The sequence below is a fragment of the Muntiacus reevesi genome, chromosome 11, assembly GCF_963930625.1.
Source record: "Muntiacus reevesi chromosome 11, mMunRee1.1, whole genome shotgun sequence".
Classification (NCBI taxonomy): domain Eukaryota; kingdom Metazoa; phylum Chordata; class Mammalia; order Artiodactyla; family Cervidae; genus Muntiacus; species Muntiacus reevesi.
Genome location: NC_089259.1, coordinates 19112601 through 19134990, shown reverse-complemented (window position 1 = coordinate 19134990; position 22390 = coordinate 19112601). Strand labels below are relative to the sequence as shown.

The 22390-nt window shown below is 46.2% G+C and overlaps 1 protein-coding gene across 1 annotated transcript; it reads left to right on the top strand.

The window, feature by feature from the left end:
• The first annotated feature begins 3491 nt into the window (after positions 1 to 3491).
• On the top strand, positions 3492 to 20135 carry C11H13orf42 (chromosome 11 C13orf42 homolog). The gene is made up of 4 exons (XM_065902221.1): positions 3492 to 3896; positions 16167 to 16314; positions 18785 to 19016; positions 19961 to 20135. Exons 1-4 carry the CDS (start codon positions 3492 to 3494, stop codon positions 20133 to 20135), a joined length of 960 nt encoding a protein of 319 aa, XP_065758293.1.
• The last annotated feature ends 2255 nt before the right edge of the window (positions 20136 to 22390 follow it).

Below are 22390 nucleotides of genomic sequence, written 5' to 3'. Positions count from 1 at the left end.
CATTTAGGGAAGCAGGCTAACCTACCGATTTCTAAGCTCATCATTATTAAGGGTGGTCCATCTGGGCCATTGATCTCTACAAATATTGAAGGATGAGAGGCCTAAATGCAAAATATTTGCCCCAGAACAATAGTTTGGCACCTGGGTGCTACAAAATAGAAGTAGTAGTAACCATACCTTTATTATACAAGTTTTAATTGCTGCTTTTGATTGAGCAAATATGCCCTGTGAAGTGCTCTTCTGTATTACCTCATTTATAATCATGACCAAAACCTCCATGACATCGGTAACATCTACTCACCTGTATCATGAAGATGAGAACACTGAAGCTCAGAGTTGAAGTAATGTTTCCAAGCTGATCGGTGGCAGATCTGGGAGTCAGATCGCATCTGAGCGAGGCCCACACTCGCGTTCTTCCCTACCTCCCTGCCCTGCCCACTAGGGTTCCAGCAGCACAAATGAGGCTCCCCTGGGAGCAGAGAGGAGCTCGATCATCCTCAGACACCCTTTCTGCCCACAGCTGCCATCTCAGCAACGCTACAGAGCAGGCCCTTCTGGACTGCTCTGCCCTGTGCCAGGATACTGCCCTTTGGGTTTGAGGAATCCTGAAATAAAGCAACGTTTCTTATAACAAGTTGCCTTATGCTCAGTCTCTGGGGTCCTGGCCCAGCCTCAAGACTCTTGCTAGCTACACAGAGAGCAGGTTTGGTTTCCAAGAACAGCGGGCTGTTTCCCAGTCCTCAGCGGGACTGGTGTGGAGGGCCTGGGCTGGGGGTGTGGACTCAGGCCCTTCACCGTTCCCCACCTAGGTGCTTGCCCAGTGTTCTCCATGCAAGGGAAGAAGCAAGTCTGTGATGCCTAGTTTCAAATCTGATGTACATCTGTAGTTTCCTCAAAACCCTCTTTACAGGCCATCCATTCCTTCTAGTGAGGCCATGAGAAAATCTAATATGGTGTAAAAGCAGTTGCCTCTTGGGATGAATTTTCTTGAGCAGAGATAACAAGTGCTTTTGCAGGGAGAGAGCATTCCCCCCCTCAGCCCCCTCAAGGGGAGCTCTAGAGAGAAGGTGGCTGGTGTGGGACAGGAGGTGGGACAGTCAGCGGACTGGGTCATGCTGCTTCTTCCATCTGCCCCTGGTATTCACGAAGTGCTTGGCAAGTGATGTCGCTTTAATACTCTCTCCATTTTCCACCCAAGTCTGGACTTCAGGAAGAATCCAGCCGGGAGGCAGGGGTAGAGTGGGGGAGAATAGACATGAAGATAGAGGTTAGGTTCTTATCACATTCTAAGTATGATAGAGATCAGATTTCTTTTTTTTTAATGTTCTTTTGGCCTTGCTGAGTGGCATTTGGGATTGATCTCTGATCAGAGATTGAACCTGTGCCCCTGAAGTGGAAGCACAGAGTCTTAACCACTGGGCCACCAGGGAAGTCCCTAGACTTCATTGTTTATCTATTTAAACTTTGTCTCAATCCATGTGGAGTAAGTATCATCATAAAGCCCATTGGAACAAGCTACCGAGAAAGGCAGTGGGGTCATAGACTCTGGGTTTCTCAGAGAAGGAATTCTATGAGCTCCTGTCCATCCTGGATACTTGGGTACTGTGTCTATGTAAAGCCAAAGACGTGGGATGGGAAGAGACCCCCAACACACACACCCAGGAGACCTTGGAGTGCCTGCCTTCAGGGCTCCCAGAACCAAAGAGTAGTGGGAGCAGCAAACTGGGTTCGAAGCTGGGGTTCTGGGTTTAAGGACTAGTTTCTCACTCGCCTGATCAGACCTTCACTAAGCCTCCTAACCCCTCCAGGCTCACCTTCTCATTTGTGAATTGAGGACCCATAATGATGATGGTGGAAAGGATGCTTCTTTCTTGAGGAAGCCACAAGGATTCCATAAATTAACACCTGGAGAACTGGTTCATCAGCCCCAGCACACTCCACAGATGTAAAGCATTGATGTGCCTACATATTTGAGACCATCTCACCACCGTGCCTGGCAGAACATCACAGGTGGAGGATGCACTCAAGAAGAATACATTCATAATGTCCTTTCCTGGTTACATTTTCAAAGTCATGGTTATTTTCTAGAGCAGGATATCAACATTAAAAATTTTTTTGTATCACAGATCTCTTTGAACATCTGGTAAAGCCATGAACATTTTCTTCCTCAAAAAGAAAAAAAAAAATCCCCTCCCCCCCAGCAAACTAAACCATGCTAAAGTGTATATCCCATAACATTTACTACAATTTCCAGGGACTCATAGTTTCCTCTGATGCCCATCTTAGCTTAACAAAATGCCTGTGCTGGAGATTTTCAGGCTTCAGTTCTCTGATGTTTGGGAGAGAAATAGACTGTGTAGAAAAATGAATACAATAATGATATGTAGCATTTGGCTGGGAAAAATTCTAGAGGTAATCTCCCTGAGATTGTTGGCACTAGTGGTAAAGAATCTGCCTGCCCGTGCAGGAGACCCGGGAGACGTGGTTCGCTCCCTGGGTTGGGAAGATCTCCTGGAGTAGGAAATGACAACCCACTCTAGTATTCTTGCCTGGAAAATTCTGTGGACAGAAGATCCTGTTGGGCTACAGTCCATGGGGTCGCAAAGAGTCAGACATGTCTGAGTAAACATACATAGCGAGTCTTATTTAAATGAAAATGTGTTCAAGCTAAAGAAAGCGATTTGCCCCATACACGTGGCCACCCTCAGCTCTCTGAGGCTTTTGTGCAGAAAGTTGTGGTAAGATATCTGAATCCTCCTGTCTCCACAATAGACTGCTATCCGGTAACAGCAGCGAGGTCTCCTTACCGCAGGGTGAGGCACCTCCAGGTCGCTGGGATGCTACTAAGAGACCAGCTTATCAGGGATCTGAGAGCCTCCTGCCAAAGGTCCTGGCTGAGTCCACCCAGGCGCATCTCAGGGGGACTGGATTTTACCTCCAGCAACATGCTATTTTTGGCTTAGCGCTGTCTTTGCAAAGTAGGATTTCAGGCATTTTGGCCACGGGGAATTCAGGACCAGGGCCAGCTCAACAGAGGTGGAAACCTAAAAACCCACAGCAAGATTCAGTCAAACCGAGTGAGACCACATCCAGAAATGCAAAAGAGAAAGGAGAGAAAATAGCTGAGCTGGGAAACGCGGCGTCCCACGTTCCCCATCCAGCTGGAACCTTTGATGGAACAGCGAGGAAGGTATTTGCCCCCCGGGGTGCTTCAAGCCAGCCAGGGAGCTTGCTTTTAAAGCTCAGGGCACTGCTCCCTCAAGTCCTCAGGTGGTTTATGGCATCTCGGTTACTGGATGTGAAAGTTCCCCCCATGAGAGATGCCCGGGTTGCCCGCCTGACCGAGCCCACACTCGCTGGGATTCCGGGACTCAGGGGGCCCCGAGAAGGCAGATGGGGGCAGTCCCGCAGGTTGGCTCCCGCGCCCGCAGCTAGATCAAGTGGCGCCGCGCAGGCAGCTGGAAGGCACCCCCAGAGAGAAACCCGGCACCATGCTCAGAAAGCTTCACTCCATCCTTCACTCCGGCCCGCGCAGGAAGGCAGAGGTGGCGGAGAGCCCTCACTACCACGGCCCCAGCCCCGCCGTCAGGCTGATCCGCAGCAGCTCCGTGTACGTGGTCGGGGACCACGGCGAGAAGTTCAGCGAGGCCTTAAAGAAATACCGGAGCGCCGGCAGCATGGACACCAGCCTGTACTGCCTGCAGCGGGAGGGGGACCGCGCGTGGATGCTCTCGCGCACCCAGGACTGCCTACAGTACTTACAGGAGCTGCTGGCCTTGCGCAAGAAGTACCTTAGCAGCCTCAACGACCTGAAGCCCAGCCGCGCCCCGGGCGTCTCCTCCACCTCCTCGAAATCCTCCAGGGGCGTAAAGAAGTCCGCCGCCAAAGAAATGAAGGTAAGTGCCACCGTGGGCTTCCGTGGTGGCTCAGATGGTAAAGAAATTGCCTGCAATGTAGGAGACCCGGGTTCCATCCCTGGGTCGGGATGATGCCCTGGAGGAGGAAATGGCAACCCACTCCAGTATTCTTGCCTGGAGAATCCCATGGACAGAGGAGCCTGGTGGGCTATAGTCCTTGGGATCAGTCAGGCATGGCTGAACAACTAACACTTTTTCAGTTTCTTTGAAGTGCCCCCAAGAAATACTATGAACAAAAGCATTTTTCCAAGAGGCGAGTGGGAACCCTGGTTCATCCAAGTACAGCTCAATTAATCTCTGTGTTCTGGGCACCAGCTCCAAGACCTCAGAGAGTCGCCATGGCCATCTCCCTGGCCTGGGAAGGCTAGATGGTCCCATGCTGAGTTTTTGCGTGGAGGCCTTGGGGGGAGGGACAGTTTCTGGCATCCCCAGAGCAGCCCACAAGGAGGGCTTGGGCTTGGTCTTCAGGCCAACAGTTTGCCTGTCACTCACTGCCCACTTCCTGGGTGAGAGAAGGCTTTTATGACATTTCCGTGACAGCACATCACTTCAACACATCACTTCTCAAAAAGTTATTGTTGCTTTTATTATTACAATCACATCTGAAAGTCCCCGTGAAAAGCGAACATTGGGAGGATTTGCTCTGTCTGTGTGGGGTGCTCAGGTACTCAGGGGACCGGGTCACAGCCTCAGAGAGAGTCTGTGACTTCAGGAGACTGAACGACAACTTTGCTGGGCACTGGAGTCTTCCTGCCCAGGCAGACCAAGCAGGAAATCAGTGAGGGGAAGGACCTGCATTTTATGGTTTCCCTGGTGGCTCAGATGGTCAGGAATCTGCCTGCAATGAAGAAGACCTGGGTTCGGTCCGTGGGTTGGGAAGATCCCCTGGAGAAGGGAATAGCTACCCATTCCAGTGTTCTTGCCTGGAGAACTCCACGGACAGAGGAGCTCGATGTACAACAGTCCATGGGGTTGCAAGAGTCAGACGTGACTGCGTGACTAACACTTTCACTTGTACTTATCACAGTGTTTGTACACATTATGTTTTTTGGAGGTAATTCCAATAATGCCAGAAGAGAATGGGGGCGAAAGTTCCCTGGGATCACAGAAGAACAAGCTGAGGCTCGGTGACCAGATTTTGCTAAGACCCAAATCTCACTGCTACTTGTTCCTTTGTTCCCTAAATTTTTTTTTTTTTAATGTCTGAAGTTTGAGGCTGTTTCAAATCCCCATCAATCATTCTTCTGAGCTCTAAGGAGTTCAGAGTAGGCCTTTCTGCCCTCTCAGCTCCTACCCCATCCTGGCTGCCTCCCCAGAGTGTCCTGCAGGCCTGCAAGTCCCATTAACACTGACCAGCTGGTCTGTTATCAGATCTCCAGGGCTTGGCCTCACCCAGCTGGTTTCAACTGTCTGCATTTTATCCCATGTGGGAGCAGTTTAAATAACCATTTGAACTCTCAGAGTAGGTCAGCGTTGGGGCCCATATGAAGTATCCTACTCTCAGGTATGGGTACTGATCCTGCAGCCAGCCAGGTGTAGATTTGGGGGCCTGACACCCCTCCTTCAGGGCCACCTCCTCCTTTGTGGTCACCTCCAATGACAGAGCGGGTCACCACAGCTTCTGGACTCCTCTCCAGCTTGACTGTCCTGCGGTTCTCAGCTCTGGTTAGATTCCCTCCGGGCACTTTGTGAATGCGTGTGTGCTAAGTTGCTTCAGTCATGTCTGATTCTTGGCAACCCCTTGGACTGTAGTCTGCTAGGCTCCTCTGTCCCTGGCATTCTCCAGGCAAGAATACTAGAGTGGGTTGCCATGCCTTCCTCCAGGGGATCTTTCTGACCCAGGGACCGAAGCCACATCTCTTGGGTCTCTTGCTTTGGCCGGTGGGTTATTTACCACTAGCACCGCCTGAGAAGCCCTGTGGTCTCTGTAGCCTTGAAATATTGAGTTTGTTTTGTCAACTTGTGTACTAGGGAGAAAGCTGGGGAGAGAGTGTGAGCACAGCTATAAAAGCATCTTCATAATGAATAGGTACCGTGTCTTCAAATCATTTCAGCAGAAATACTTCCTTGCTTCCTAATCATTCTACAGAGGGTCTGAGAGGATTCATATACCAGCAGCATAAGGTTCCAACAGACATTGGAAAGCTGGGAGAGAAAAAGCATCCACAGAAAATCATGACGGCTCAAGAAAACATGCAAATCCTACAGCTGGGTTTGGCTTTGCACTTCCTGGGAGCTACAACTTAAAAAGAGCAGGACTTATTTCAAAATTCTAACTATCTAAGAGGAAGAACCATACCTATTGCTTAGGGGAATCCAGACTTTTCCCAGTCTTAAATTCTAAACTTTCTCATAGAGGATCTGATACCGGGAACCATGGGTGATGTCATTTGTAATATGCCCTCACTGATATTTTAGTAACAATTCATCAATGAATGTATCATTCCTTCTTTCCTTCCTTCACTTAACAACACATTTATTGAGCACATACTATGTGTCAGGAACTCTTCAAGATGCTGCTAAACGAGCCAAAGTTCTTATTCTCATGGGTGATCATTCTTGTGGGAAAGGCAGGCAGTGACCCAGGATGCAGATTTCTGGAGGCGATTTCTCAGAGCCCTTGCGGGTGACCAAGCTGCACAAGGCATGTGTCCTAGTGAGGGACTCGGGCAGGGATCTGGCTGTGTAACTCCTGCCGGTCCTTTTGGACCCAGCAGAGGATTCAAATGCCAGAGGCATGTGGGTCGGGGGGAACCACAGAGATTCTACAGAGATTTCCAAAATCTCTGTCAAAGTCCCCTAAAGATGTGATGCACCCTCTGAGAGAAAAAGCCGATGAGAAGTTAAAGCTGTCCTGCTGTGCTTCTCGCTATTTCCCCCCTCATCCCAGCGCTTTGGATAGCAAACTGCTCTCCTTCAGCCTGCTTTGGGGTCTGGTCTGGAGCAAGACTGGCCTCAGCCTTGTTCCCATGGTACCGTCTTCAAGCTGCCGGAGGTCTCTGGGTTATTTCCCTTCTCTCTTTTCACTCCTCCTCATAACACATCACTTTCTCTCAAGCTTGGCCTTTTTTTTGAGGGGGTGGTAAAATAAGCATAACACAGTATTTACCATTTTCAACGTGGCATTTCATAGCACCTTAAATGACTGCTTTTCAGTGGCCTCAGATTATGGGTAATGAAGTCTATCACAGTCAATGAATTATGAAATTAAGTGCTTTTCTTTGATATAATAGACATTTCTTTTAAAGAAAAATGTGCAACCCTGTGTAATATCAAATGGTTAACTGCCAGACAGAAATCAGAGTTCTTTACCCCAGAGCTTTCTGTAAGCTTTTCCAAATGATCATTTATATAGACCCATGATAATTCAGCCCAAAGACAGTAAGCCCTAATTAACATATTTTTGGAATGCTTTTCGAAAGTAAATTAGTAGAAACTAGAAAATACATTCCTTTAAGAGGTCATGGAGGCTCTAAAAATACTTCATTTAGGAATTAGGAGAATGTTTTTATAAAATGTTTGACAACTCTCTTTTATTTCTTAAAATATAACTCTTTAAAATTCTTTAAAAAATTAAAATTTACCAAAAAAATTAAAAGTTACCATTTGAACCATTTTTAAGTGTGCAGTTCCCTGGCATTAAGCATAATGCTGTGTAGCCCACTACTATCCATTCCCAGAAAATTTTCATCAGCCCAGAGACAAAGTCTGGGCCCATTAAGCAGTGACTCCCCATTTTCCCTTTCCCCTCGACTTCTGTATTCTACTTTCTGTCTCTGTGAATTTGCCTATTAACCTCATATAAATGGAATGGCACAGTACTTGTCCATCTGTGACTGCCTTCTTTCTCTTAGCATAGTGTTTTCAAGGTTCATCCATGTTGTGAGAACCTCCTTCCTTTTCAACTGTCCATGAGCTTGGGCTTTTTCAAATATTTATTTTTACTTATTTATTTGGCTGCACCAGATCTTCATTGCAGCTTGCGGGATCTTTAGTTGCGGTCTGTGGACTGTTAATTGCAGTCCATGGGATCTGGTTTCCTGACCAGGGAGCGAACCCGGGGCCCCTGCATTGGGAGTGCGTAGGCTTCACCCCCGAACCACCAGGAGCTTGGGTTTTGATGGGAGGTGAGGAGGCAAAGTTTGAGATTACACTGATTTTGTTCGGAGTGCTCGTCAGCACTTGGGAGGATTCACTGAGGATTGCTCCCCACGTTTTTAGGGCCAAATGAACAGGTGAACAGCCGGCATCCCTCTGTGAGAACTGAGGGGACCTGAGTGGACCACAGTGTCTGGGCTACCAGGGAGGCAGTTTGCGGTTGGCTGCAATGCACTCAGGAAACTCTGCCCAGAAGGTTTGGGAGGAAATATTGTCCAAAGCTAAGGTTCCTGGTCACCTACCCCAGTCAGAAGAAATGTCATTATCTCTGTGTGTCATCTAGCTCTGAGCAGCTTGGATTCCCCATATGTCTGCCTGGATAAATGAACCAGCTGTTCAATGTACACCTCTCCCAGCACCAATCCCCTTTCCACCCCCATCCCCCAACTAAAGAAATTCATTTGCTACAAGAATAATTTAAATAGAACCAGGGGAATTCTGGAGAATGCCTGCCAAATGTGATTGATTTTTGTTTAAAGTAGTTTTGCTCTGATAATAGATAGCTTTCAGAATAAATTTTCTGTCATTGGCTGTTCAATCCTGGTTCATGAAATAAGAACATGTCAACAGCAAATAGATTTTTTTCCTCCTCTATGGTAGAAAGATCTGAATCCAATTCACAAATAATCCATTTATAAATGGCATATGGGATGGGAAAGCAGGTCCTGGATTCCCATATACCATTGGGAATTATTTTTCAGTTCTGTTGGGGGGAATTTCTGCAACAGTGGTATGAAAGTGCAGGTTTTCTGTGAGCATCAGTTACTGGAGGTGTCTAGTACTGGGCCTGTATCTGGTTGGCAGAGTTAAACGGCAGTAAACATTCAGTATGAACTGCAAACAATTTCTATTATGCTTAGCAGAGTTCCCCAGAAGATGACAGACAGTAAAATAATGATTGATAACAGAGTATCCAATTCCTGCAGCCCCTCTCAGTCAGATCACAAGATGGGTAATTATATCCCCAATCTATCTTCCAGACACCTGCTGCTTGCTCAGCTTAGAAACAACACTTCTTCCTCCCATTTTCCTCTCCACTACACTCCACTCACCCGGCTAACTTCTTGTCTTTTAACACAGCAGAGAAAGCACTGCCCCAGGAAGCTATTTCTCAGGTCCTCAAGTCTAACACAGTGGATTTCTCCCTTCTTTGGGTCTGGCCCTTAACTCAGCACTTAGCTCCCAGCACCTAGCACTCAGCCCACAGCACTGTAATTGTCTGTTCATTTGCTGTGTCTGCTACTGGCCACGAGCTCCTTGAATGGAGTCACCATGTCTTATTTATCTTTTTATCTCCAGCTTCTAGTGAAGCTCCAGGTACACTGTAACTCAATAAACAAATAAGCTAAGAAACCCCAGTTGTAATTTAAGAAGAAAACTGAAAGGTTTATGGGTGACTTGGAAAAGTAATAGGTCTATGGTTTTCAGTGAATGGAAAATTATCTTTTGTTTTTAATAGAGTAGAATATATTTGGGTGTATTCAGATGAAATGATATTCTAATAGTTAAAGCATCCCATGTGTAATGAATCAGAGTTTATCATCAAAAGGACATTTTTGTTTTTTGGTAAACATTTTTTCTAAGTTATATTTACTCATTAAACAAAATTTATAAAACAGAAAAGTTGAAGAAAATTGAAATAACTTAGAACCATATCATCCAGAATAATCACTCTAAAATGTTTAAATATATTTTCTTTCAATCATTTATTTCTTATATAGTTATAGATATGTATAGTAGTGTTGCCAGATAAAATAGAGGATGTCTATTTAAATTTGGATTTCTGATAAATGATGGATTTCTAAAATATAATTATGTCCATATAATATTTGGTATATATTAATACCAAAAATTTATAGCTTATGTAAAATTGAAATTTAACTGCCATTAAGTTTTTTTAGTTCCTGAATTTGGCAACCTTTATGTATGTATATGTATAAATATACTAAATTTGGCATATACCATATACTTTTAAATAATTTATATTTGGGGTTCTTTTATATCATTAACTTGTTTTTGAAAACTGAAGTTTTAATGGCAAAAATTTAACTCACAACCCTTTAAACAATTGTTAAACATTATGAATGAATTCATCTTACTCTGTCTATAAAGGCATTTTTTGGACAGTTATTCCTTAGTGTGATTAACAGGTCAAAGGCTAAAAGTCATTCAGTTTTAAAGGTTCTTCTACATATTGTTTTCCAGAAATATTTTATAATTTATGCTTTAATCAACAGTGAATTAGAAAGCTCTTATTGCATTTTATCAACACCAAGTAGTGTCATTAATTTCTAAAGTCTATTGATTTAATAGATAAGCAGAATTATCTTATGTACTTTTTTTTAATTATTGCTTGAGCAAAGAATGACCCTCTTGTTTTTATCAAACCAATGTGTACTCTTGATTAATGGATTGCCCATTCATGTCTTTATACATTTTTGGCTCTAGCAAATTTTTTTTTTAATCCATATGGATTCACATCAAGAATGTGAGCATATTGTCTGCCACATAGTTAAAAGTATTTTATCATATTTATATATAGTTTAATTTTACTTGACAGTACAATTTTATTTATCATTAAAAATATTACCAGTTTTTATGTAGTTAAATATGTCAGCTTTTGTCTTTGATATTTCTTTATTTCATGCTTAGAAAGCCCTTGTATATCTCAAGGTCAGTTACATATTTGCCACTTTCCTTTTTTTTTTTAATAGTTCCATAAAAACCCCAACCCTCTTATCAGCAATTTATTTTTATGCATAGTAGGAAGTGAGAATCCTATTTGAAATTTTTCCCAGATAGCAAAGATTCAACACCATTTATTGACAAACCTATCCCTTCTCTTAATGGATTGTAATATTTCACTTATCATGTGTGAAGAGTTTTATACTATGCTTCGAGGCTATTAATTCAGTTCTATTAGTTAGGCTTTGCAGAGTTTCCTAAGTGTGAGCAAAAAACATTCACTTACTGTGTGAAGTGAGAGGATCACGTAGGTGACCTTTAAGGGGAGGAGTGGAGGAGGTACCAGGTACTAGCAAAGGAAACGATGGCTTTCAGATGGTAATGCTGGAGAAAAAAGACAGCTTGTAGGACTGTGAGTCTGCAACCTCTAATACCAGACACAGAAGAGGTACAGCTATGCTTTCAACATGATTGCAACGCTTAGCCATAAGAGGTAATTGCCAGGTTTAGTTACACGATAGTTTGTGACAAACCCTGCCCCTCGTTTTTATCTTTTTGGTCTGATTTTCTCAGCTGTATTGTCTACATCACTACTGGGTTGTTGTTCAGCTCTGACAAGTCTACCAGTAGCTTATCTATTGAAAATGTGGATGTGGACATGTGTACATATGTATTTAAATTTCAGTGATTATACCTTTCCCCAAATTGTTTGTCGGATCTATAGTTCTTTTTTTTTTTTTTACTGAAGTATAGTTGACATACAATGTTGCCAATTTCTGCTGTATAGCAAAGTGACTCAGTAATGCACATGTATACATTCTTTTTAATATTCTCCATTATGGTTTATCACCAGATATTGACTATAGTTCCCTGTGCTGTGCAGTAGGACTTTGTTGTTTATCCATCCTATATCTAAGAGTTTCCATCTGCTAATCCCAAACTCCCAGTCCTTCCCACCTCCCTCTGCCTTGGCAACCATGCATCTGTTCTTTATGTCTGTGAGTCTGTTTGTGGTTTGTAGATAGGTTCCTTTGTGCCATATACAGTTCTTGTTTCTTAAGCTCCCATTCTTTTTATCACGAATCCCTCTTCAATGATGGGTACACATTTCCATAGGTGTTGTGATATAAAAGGGATAAGAATAACGTTGGGTTTGATCATAAATAACCATTTCAAGGATGGCAGAAGCAAAGAGGATATATCTGAGCTTTTAAGGTTTATCCTGAAGGGCTTCTTTTGAGAACATTACATTGCTTATGGATAAATTTAAACTGGTTTGCATTTCATTTCACCCTGCTGAATAAGCCAAGGGAAAATGGTCTCTCCTGTCCAGACAGAACAGTTCCACACCTGATCCTGGAAATTTCATTGCAATGCATTGACATTTTGATTTCCAGATGTTATTAGCTCAAGGTTTTATTATCAACACTCCATGAAAATAAGGGGTACAGAGTTCTCAAAATTTGTCAAGTTAAATCCAAAGGTATAAGTTAGCATCATAAAAACTGCTGGAGAATATAAACATTAGATGTTGGCATGTATATAGCATACATTTATTCATTCAACAGATTACTCTGTGTCAGGCACTGAAATAGATGCCTGAAATTCACAGATGGAAAGACAGTCCATCTGCACTGATACAGCTCATAATCTGAAGTGCCCTAATCTCAGCATCTGGCCTGAACCACACTGATGTGTTAAAAGAGAAATTGGTAGAATAACAACAAGAAGGTTGGAAGCTGGGCGTATCCTACAGCCTGTCATGTAGGTAGTGGTTGGCAATGAGAGAGAGAGAGCTAGCTGCACAGTCGTGTCTGAGTCTTTACGATTCCATGGACTGTAGCCCGGCTCCTCTGTCCATGGGATTCTCCAGGCAGGAGTCCTGGAGTGGGTTGCCATTTCCTTCTCCAGGGGATCTTCCCGACCGAGGGTTCAAACCCAGGTCTCCTGCACTGCAGGCAGATTCTTTACCAACTGAGCCACTAGGGATGGCAATGAGTATCTATCCAAAGACAATCTATCTGTGAGTGTCATTCGCCAAAGCTATTTCATAGACAAGGTTGAGAATCACGAGTCTGTCTAGGACATCCCTTATATGCGGTATCTAAAAGGAAATGGTGCAAATGAACTTACTTACAAAACAGAAAGAGACTCACAGACTTGGAGAGCAAACGTGTGGTTGCTGGCGGGAAGGATGGGGGAAGTGATATGGAGTTTGGGAAGGCAGGTACACAGTGTATATATTTATATGCTATATTTAAAATGGATAACCAACGAGGACCTATACCTACTGTATAGCCCATGGAACTTCTCTGCTCAATGTTCTGTGGCAGCCCGGATGGGAGGGGGGTTTGGGGTGGGAGGGGATACATGTGTGTGTATGACTGAGTCCCTTTGCTGTTCACCTGAAATGATCAGAGCGTTATTAATCGGCCACACCCCAAAACAAAGTGAAAGTTTCAAAACCAAAAAGAATCATGGGCCTGGTGTGCGGCTATGAGGGTCTCATACAACGTTGCTGTCCAAATAAACATAGAGAAGTGGTGCCCGTGTCTCTGCTTCAGGGTGAAAGCGTCAGAGAGGAGGTGCCATGTGAGGTGGCCCCTGGGGAGGTGAGGGGGGGTGGGCCCCGATCAAGAGAAGGCAGGAGGCGGCTCGATGTTTTGTGGTGGTCCTCTTGGCTTTGGGTAGGTTTAGAACCTATCCAACCTGCCCTAACCTCTGACAAAATGTTGCTGCTTACACCTGCATGTTCGTTTTGGAGCATCCAAGCTTCTTGGAGACAAATACTGACAGATCCCAGGAGAAAGTAAATAGATTGGAGAAGCTGAAGGACCCAAAGGGCAGGTGAGACCAGGCAGGATGGGAGCGGATGTGCAATACAGAAAAATACACTGCCTTGGGGGAATTACAGTGAGAAATACAGTGGAGTTTGGTTTGGAAAAGTGCAAGGGTTTCATCTGGGGAAAGTAATCTGAGACCCAGGCTTGTTGTGAAGGAGTTGGACAGGGAGGCTTGGAAAATGATGACCTTAAGGCTGCTGAAGGTTGAATGTGAAAGGCAAACTTGAGTGGAGTTGGCAAAGCAATACAGATGCTCTCAGAGAAAGCTTGCTGCCCTGGGGCTGCTGGGGCCGAAGGAACACGAGCCCTGGGACACTCGGGCTTGAGCAGGTGCCCCAGAAAGCAGGCGTGTAGCAGTCTTTCCAAAGAAGTAGCTGAAAAATTCTGGGCCAGGAAAAGTCAAAATGGGAAGGAAGGCAATCCACTTCTACTTAATTAAGAGTATTGAGTTCAGAGAGGGAGAACTATTTTGGCTCTCACCCAATGGTGTGGGTGACTGAAGTCTCATTTTGTCCAACCACCGCTTTGTAAAGTAGATTTTCTGTGATCCTAGCCTGAGCCCTAAACCCTGAGCTTCAGTTGATGTAGCTCTTATGTAAGCCTGAGTTTGAAAAAGGGCCTGAAAAGACCCAGGGAACCTGGACTTGCAGGTTAGCCTTAGTGTCACCAAGCCAGGCTCGTCTACCTAATTCACATGAAACCCGAATGCTGAGATGCCAGGGTTTGCAGCAAAGAGAAGGCTTATCCATAAGGCAGCCGAGTGAGGAGAAGGGGACAAATTCAGATCTGCCTTCAGGAAAGCAAGGGGCTCAGGATATGGGATAAAGAAGCAGGGTGGCCTGGGGCTTTGGGAGCTTGGGGGAAAGTGACTGGAAATAAGGAAAAAGGAGCAATTGTCATTCTCTGCAGGCGTAGCTAGGGTACCAGCCTCTGCCTGCTCAAAAATACAGGTGCTTAGCACCATCTGAGGGAGAAAGAGCTGTCTCAGTCACATCCTGATGGTCAGATAGGAGCTGGTCAGGTAAGGCGTTCAAGGCAGAGGGACTAGCAAAAGAAAACACAGGGAGCTGCCTCCAGAGATGAGTCTTCCGGTCATCTGACTGTGGGAGGGTGGCCTGGCCCGCTGAGTCCATGCAGCCTGTCAACCAGCCCCTTAGTTTTCCATCCCAGTCCTTGGTGTTCCTGGTCCTGCCAAGTCTGGAACATTTCTGGTTTTGAGGGTCAAATTGTCCCCCTTCTCAAGTGCTTCCAATTCTGCATCGCGCGCCGCCCGATGCTCGCCCCCCGTGGCTCTCTGGAAGGTAAGTTCCTCTGCTCTGTTACAGCAATTCCTCCTCTTCAACTGCTTTCCATTTGCCAGGAACTCCTGGGTATCTCTCTCACTGATGACCTCTCTCTTATTCTCTTTGTCATTGAGTTTTAACTGCCCCCCACCTGCCACTTTCATTTTCATTTGCTGAGCCACAAGGGAAGCCTAAGAATACTGGAGTGGGTAGCCTATCCCTTCTCCAGGGGATCTTCCTGACCCAGGAATCGAACCGGGACCTCCCGCATTGCAGGCAGATTCTTTACCAACTGAACTATCAGGGAAGCCCTTTTGAAAGTGGGATGGTATTAAAAATGAAAGTGATTTAATCACAGATTTGCATGTTAGGAAACTAATGGGTGACATCTTTATACACGCGTAAGATTTTGGTGAAATACATACATTTTTTGAGCAAACTCTGGAAGACAGTGGAGGACAGGGGAGCCTGGCACGCTACAGTCCATGGGGTCACAAAGAGTGTGACATGACTGAGTGACTGAACAACAAAAATGCATTTTATATCACTAGGGGACTTTTTTTTTTTTTTTGGCCATGCCACAGCTTGCAGGATCTTAGTTCCCTGGCCAAGGATCTAACCCATGTCCCCTGCAGTGGAATCACAGAGTCCCAACCACCGGACCACCAGCTAATTCCCAAAAAGCATCTTTAAATAGTGGATTTTTTTTTCCTTTTATATTTGTGAGAAGCATTTTTGGAGAAAATTTTTGAAGTACCTCAAAACAATCATACCAATTTGTCTTCAGTGTATTCCACGACTGAATCCGAATTTGGCCACTTTTCCTACTGACATCTCTTCCCGGAGTGTTTTATTTTCAACATATCTCATCCCCTCTTTGCTGCTGTGAGCATCTCATCACCTGCCCTGGGGAACTGGACAATCTCCTAATTGGACTTATTTGCAGGGGACAGGCCAAAGAAAGAGATTATTTTGCCTAATCGCAGATAACAGTCCCTGACCAAGACAGAGGCAGATAGACTCACCCTTTTATACCCCTCCCCCACACCCCCCGCCCCTCTTGAGATAACGGAAAATCCACTGACCATAGCAACTGTGGCTCTGGAGCATCTACCTTCCTTTCAGGGGCACTTCTTCAAATTTGCGTGCAAACCCACAACGTCACTTAAACGTTTAGTTTTAGTAACATTTGGTCCTTTTCAGCATCCCTTGCGGAGGGCGCTCCGAGCTGGCTGGCTCACGCAGCTCTGCCCCTTCCCCCCGCCCTTCACCTCTAGCAGAAACCCACCCCCAAGAAGTACTCCCAGTTCAGCGCGGACGTGGCGGAGGCCATTGCCTTCTTTGACTCCATCATCGCAGAGCTGGATACGGAGAAGCGGCCGCGGGCTGCGGAGGTGGACCTGCAGAATGAAGACGTGGACTTCGATGGTGAGTGCCATCCCTAGGGGCGGGAGGTGGGGGTGGCGTGGGGTCTGTGGAGTGGACTTCCCCGATAAAGGGGCAACTCTCATCTGCAAGCCAGAGCCTAGCCCTGAGCTCGCTCTAAGCCTTGGGGTCCTGGCTTTGGCCTCCCCCACACTGGGGTACCCCCTTTAACCCTTGGCGCCCTGTTTGGACAAAAACTCCTTCTCTGTGGGGCTTCTCTGGTAGCTAGCTGATTAAGAATCTGCCTGCAGTGCGGGAGACCCTGGTTCGATTCCTGGGTTGGGAAGATCCACTGGAGAAGGGATAGGCTACCCACTCCAGTATTCTTGGGTTTCCCTGGTGGCTCATCTGGTAAAGAATCGACCAGCAATGCAGGAGACCTGGGTTCCATCACTGGGAGGGGAAGATCGCCTGGAGAAGGGAATGGCTACCCACTCCAGTGTTCTGGCCTGGAAAACTCTTTCATGGATAGAGGAGCCTGGTGGGCTACAGACCTTGGGGTTGCAAAGAGTTGGACATAATTGAGCATGCATGAACGCAGGTATAGTCCAGGGGGTCACAAAGAGTCGAATACGACTGAGTCTTTCTCTGTGGCCCAGTCTTCACAGCTGGGGTGGGGTGGAATTTGTAAGGCTCTGTGAGGGAAAACAGTAGGGCGACGGCTCAAGCAAGGGGTGAGGTGGGGAATTGTTAAGTGGGTACAGAGTATAAGTTTTGCAAGATGAAAAAGTTGTGGAGACCTGTCACACAATGATGTGAGTATACTCAACTGAATGTACACTACAAGATCCCTCAGAGGGTACATTTTATGTTAACTATCTGTTACCAGAATTGAAAAAAAGAAGAAAAGGGAGTGAAAGTGAAAGTCGCTCAGTTACATCTGCCTTTGCAACCCCATGTAATATACAGTCCATGGAATTCTCCAGGTCAGAATACTGGAGTGGGTAGCCTTTCCCTTCTCCAGGGGATCTTCCGAACCCAGGGATCAAACTCAGGTCTCCCGCATTGCAGGCTGATTCTTTACCAGCTGAGCCACAAGGGGATAAGGGAATAGACAAATGATATTTAACCTATATATTTTATATTTGACCTATATATTTGATTATGTAGGTTGGCCCTGGACAGCACTGTTTGCTAGACCTGACTCTGACTCTTTACCATTTGTCACGCCTCTGCACCCTACCCCACCCCCCCAGTGCTCCCTCTGTGGCCCCCACTGGCCACCACTCTGCAAGAGTGTGGAGGGCGGGAGAATGCCAGGGTGCTTGCTCAAGCCCAGCTTGGATTGTTGGAGAGGGTGGGGTGAGGTTGAAGGTGGTGCTTATCTCCTCGCCAAGGTGTATCACTGGCTGCCTCCTGATGGAGAGCAGATAACTCCACCACATTCATGAGTTGAGCCCACATCCAGTATTTAACTGTCAGTTTCTTTAATCTTTGATTGGCCCTCAGGGCTCCCCTGGTGGCTCAGTGGTATAGAATCCGCCTACGATGCAGGAGACTCGCCGGAGATGCAGGTTCAATCCCTGGGTCAGGAAGATATCCTAAAGAAGAGGGCATGGCAATGCCCTGTGGTATTCTTGCCTGGGAAATCCCATGGACAGAGGAGCCTCATGGGCTACAGTCGATGGCGTCGCAAAGAATTGGACCTGACTGAAGCGATTGAGCACGCACATCCATTGAGAACATAAGTGTTATCTTTAGGGTTAAAATTTTTTAATGGAGATGACTTTATGTGTTTTTCTCTAATAACAAGAATAACATATGTTCATTGTGAATCAGTGAGTCAAACAACATACCAAAGTATAAACAAGAAAGTGAAGCATTTGGCCTGTAATTCTACCACCCAGAGATAATAATCACCGTTAACATTTTGGTGTATGTTCTTTCAAAAAGGTTTAAACATAGACTCACTTTATTATTCCTTTTAAACAAAAATAAGATCTCTTGCCTATTTTTTTCATCCACTCTTTTCCCTTAATTTACAATACATTGAGGGCATTTTTCCAAGTCAGAAAACACAGGTCTATGTGCTTATCTTTAATAGACACACGCTCGAGCATTTTCTCCCTGCCCCGTAATTGCAGAGTTGAATCATTCCCTTTGCTCGGCTCTCTGGGTCTTCCTGGTGGCTCAGACGGTATAGAATCTGCCTGCAAGGCAGGAGACCCGGGCTCGATCCCTGGGTCGGGAAGATCTCCTGGAGAAGGAAATGGCAATCCATTCCAGCATTCTTGCCTGAAGAATTCCACGGACAGAGGAGACTGGCAGGCTGCAGGCCATGGGGTTGCAGACGATTCGACGTGACTGAGCGACTAAGCGAGAGCATGCTAGCGCAGCTGGGCCTTCCTAAGCATTTGCTATTTTACGTGTATTTACTGTGAGTTCTCAGCCCCACTACCCCCTCCATGACCTTCTGCTCCCCCTCCTCCCCATGGTGAGTCCCCCTTTCCCGGGCCCGGCTTCTGTCTTCCAGTGGCCACCAGCTCCCGGGAGCATAGCCTGCACTCCAACTGGATCCTCAGGGCGCCCCGACGGCGCTCCGAGGACGTCGCGGGGCACACGACAGCCGGCCAGTTCCGGAGGAGCACGGAGCGCCGGACCATCGGCACGCAGAGGAGACTCGAGAGGCACCCCATTTACTTGCCCAAGGCTGTGGAAGGGGCCTTCAGCACTTTGAAATTTAAGCCCAAAGCCTGCAAACAAGAGTAAGTGTTTGGGCCACAGACTATAACCAAGATGCTCTCATGTCCACTAGACTCTTGGGGGGTGCTCCTTAGGTGCCCTGAACCCCCATCCTGCATGGAAAAATTATTCCCTATTTGGGGGGAGGGAGGTCTTAGTTAAAAATTTTGTAACAGCTTACACTTATATTCTAGCTTGGTTCATGTGTCCCCAGCCTTAAATGTCCTTTTAGCTCTGGATCTGCCTCCCTTTCTGGCCCCTCATGCTTTGTCCATCTTGTTTCACTGTTTCCCCCAGATGTCACTGATACTCTGTGAGCTACAGATTTTTAATGACAGTTTGGGGTTGAAGCAGGCATAGCACCATGAGGGATCCAACCCTGAACCGATTAGATGGTCCTGCCATAGAAAGGCATCACCAGGCTGGGGTGAAGGGCTTCTTCCTGGCCGGGTCTGTGCTGACCCTCTTGTCATCATCTCTTGGCCTCTTTCCCTGCAGGTCCTCCTCTCCTAAGATGAGTTTCCATCTCTAACTCGCAAATCCTTGGGACTCACTCCTTCAGAGAGAGATGTGCACACTTGCTCTGGCCACCCCAGGCCACTCTGCAGGGAGCTCACCTCTCACAATAGAAGCGCCTGTCTTGGCTCACCCACCTGTCTTCCTTTGTTCCTACAAGAGCCCTCCAACTCTGATGGGTTCAGGGGTTTTCTAAACGGCCTTTTCCCTCCTCCATAATAAAGGACCGGGTACTGGACATATTAAACCAGGACTCAGCCCTCATCTCCCATCCTTCCCCTCCAAGGTCAGGTCGCCCCACATCCCTACGATGACACAGCTCTGTCCTCCATGAGTCCCAGCTCAAGGGGAGCATCCGACAGGCTCCATCAGGAGGGTAAATCAGAGCATCCTTGCCCTGTGTGAACGGCCAAGCCAAGCTTAAGCCCTCCGCCTCATTCCTTCCTTCCAGCCTCGGGAGCTCCAGACAGATCCTCTTCAACTTCTCGGGAGAAGATGCGGACTGGGGCTCGGAGCTCTTTGCGCTGGAGCCCCCGGTGTCCCCGGGGGAGGACCGCTATGAGGCAGAGAACCCCCGAGGGCAGTGGCTGCTTCGGGAGCGACTCTGGGAGCGGACAGTGCCCTGACGGCCTCAGCTTGGCAGCCTGGCTCAGGCTGGGTCCCCCAGAAGGAGTCTGCTTTCAGCGAAGCAGCAGGTGTGTGATAGAGTTCAAGATGGGCCAGGTCAGGTCCTTGAACACGCGGCCCGCCGGTGCCGGGTCAGTGCCAAAGACACCCGCGCGGCCCGCGGTAGGGCACTTGGCGGGGCTCTGCTTTCTCTGCGTGGGCAGGTGGGCCAGTCGTTACCACCCTACTGGTCTTTAAGAACAGAAGGAATGGAAGGTCCAGGCTCACTCCTGGCCTCCCCTGACACAGGGGAATATCCTGCTTGGTACTGGAAACCAAGAAACGCACCCACCCACTCATCTCTGGGCCAAAGTTTTCAAAGAGAGGCGGCTCCTCTCTTCACGGGGCTCAGAAACCCTCTGGTCACCTACTGAGCTTGCTGCTTCTCTGCAGAATGCCATTTGGGAAGCAGCTTTTAAAATTTTTTTCCACCTTCTTTTCACAGTGTGTTCTGGAAATTTCTGCTGGATTAGGCTGAAGATGAGGCCAGTGTCCTGGCAGCGGGAGGGGGGATGTGATGTGTGAGGGCCCTGGCTGGGGACCACACTCTCTCCCCCAGCCCCAAAGCTCAGCTCCGCTTCTCACAGCCTGGGGAAGGAGGAAGATGAAATGATACTTCCTTTCTAAATCTCCAGCCCCAAATCCTAATAGATCCTCACCCAGCCTGTGGATGAAAGCTAGGGCCCTCCCTTCCCCCAATTAGGAGGGCAATCAGAACCTTCTGGAGTAGAAAGGATTTTGATTTCTGTAACTGTCCAAATTACCGGGACTCCCCTGGTGGTCCAGGGGTTCAAATTCCATGCTTCCACTGCAGGGGGCTGGGTTCCATCCCTGGTTGGGGAACTAGGATCCCAATGTGCTGCGTGGTGTGGCCAATAAATAAAAATAAAGAAAAAGAAAAAACTTCTCTTAAGAAATACAGTTTTTAAAAAGAATTACATATGTAGCATATTCTTTGCATGTCTCCTGTACTTTTTTGCACATTTTGCATACGGTTTGACCCCCTAGAGTTCGAGAACCACTGGTTTGGAGACTACACTGAGCTTTGTCCAGCCTCACCTATTTCTTCTGGCATTTTCTTGTTAAAAAAAAAAAAGAAGTCACCCAGAGTGGGGGAGAGGTGCAGGGGTGTTAATGGCGATAATGGAGGAAAACGGACTAGGGAAAAAAAATCAATAGTTGACATTAAGCCAAGGTTGCTTTAGGCTAAGGGTCCCTCTGTGAGCTGAATAAAGCTTCCCTTCTTCCAGGCCCATGTGATGATATTCTTATTTTCAGGTTTTATTAGAAAGAAGCTTTTATTTATGTTAATTTGACTCAGAATCTAAGTATTCGTAACTTCTGTGAGAAAGAAAAAAAAACCTAATAATTATCTGCCATTCTACAATGTTTTTTCTAGGTTAAATAAAAATATTTTAAAAGTCCTCAGAAAAAAATAAAAATAAAAATAAAAAGTTCTCAGGTGATGATGATTCTGCCGTTCCAGGGTCCATATTTTGAGAATTGATGACTTAGAAGCTTGAGTGTTACAGATGAAAACCTGCGGTGGGGTGAGGGCAAGAAATTTTGTATCAACACATTTTCAGAACGAAAATGTATAACAAATGTTTTATTACTTGCCTTTCTTATTCTTTGAGTGCCAATGTCAATGTTTGGGAGTTTTTGTTTTGTTTTGCTCATCCTAAGCCCACTATAGCCAGAGGCTTGTCTGAAAAATAAATGTTTGGGAGATTTGTTTTATGAACTGCATTAATGCATGCCAAGTCACATCACTGTGTATCTTTCCTTTCTCCAAATGTGGCCTTGTTTAGAAGCCCCACAAAGGAGAGTTCACTGTTTGGGATAGACTCAGCATGAGGGTCTCTAGGCTCTGCCCTTATCAAACTCCAGTTGATCATAGATCGACCCTGACATCAAGTGGTGAACACACCTTAGGTATTTTGCTTGTATAGATAAGAAAAAATGAGCAGGGCAAGTAGGGATCATTGGAGTCCTGATTTTTTATTTTTTTTTAGCATTTATTGCTTATGGGATGTGAAACTGTACTTTTTCTCTTTTGCCTCATGTTTTGTATATTTTTTGTCTTTAATGAGATTATACACAGACTGCCTGAAAAACTCCATGATTCAGAAACATAAGGCTGGCTTGTCTTGGGGGTGATTTTAGGTCTTTGAAATTGGTGATAAACCCCAGGATCTGGGCTCTGCCTGGGGAA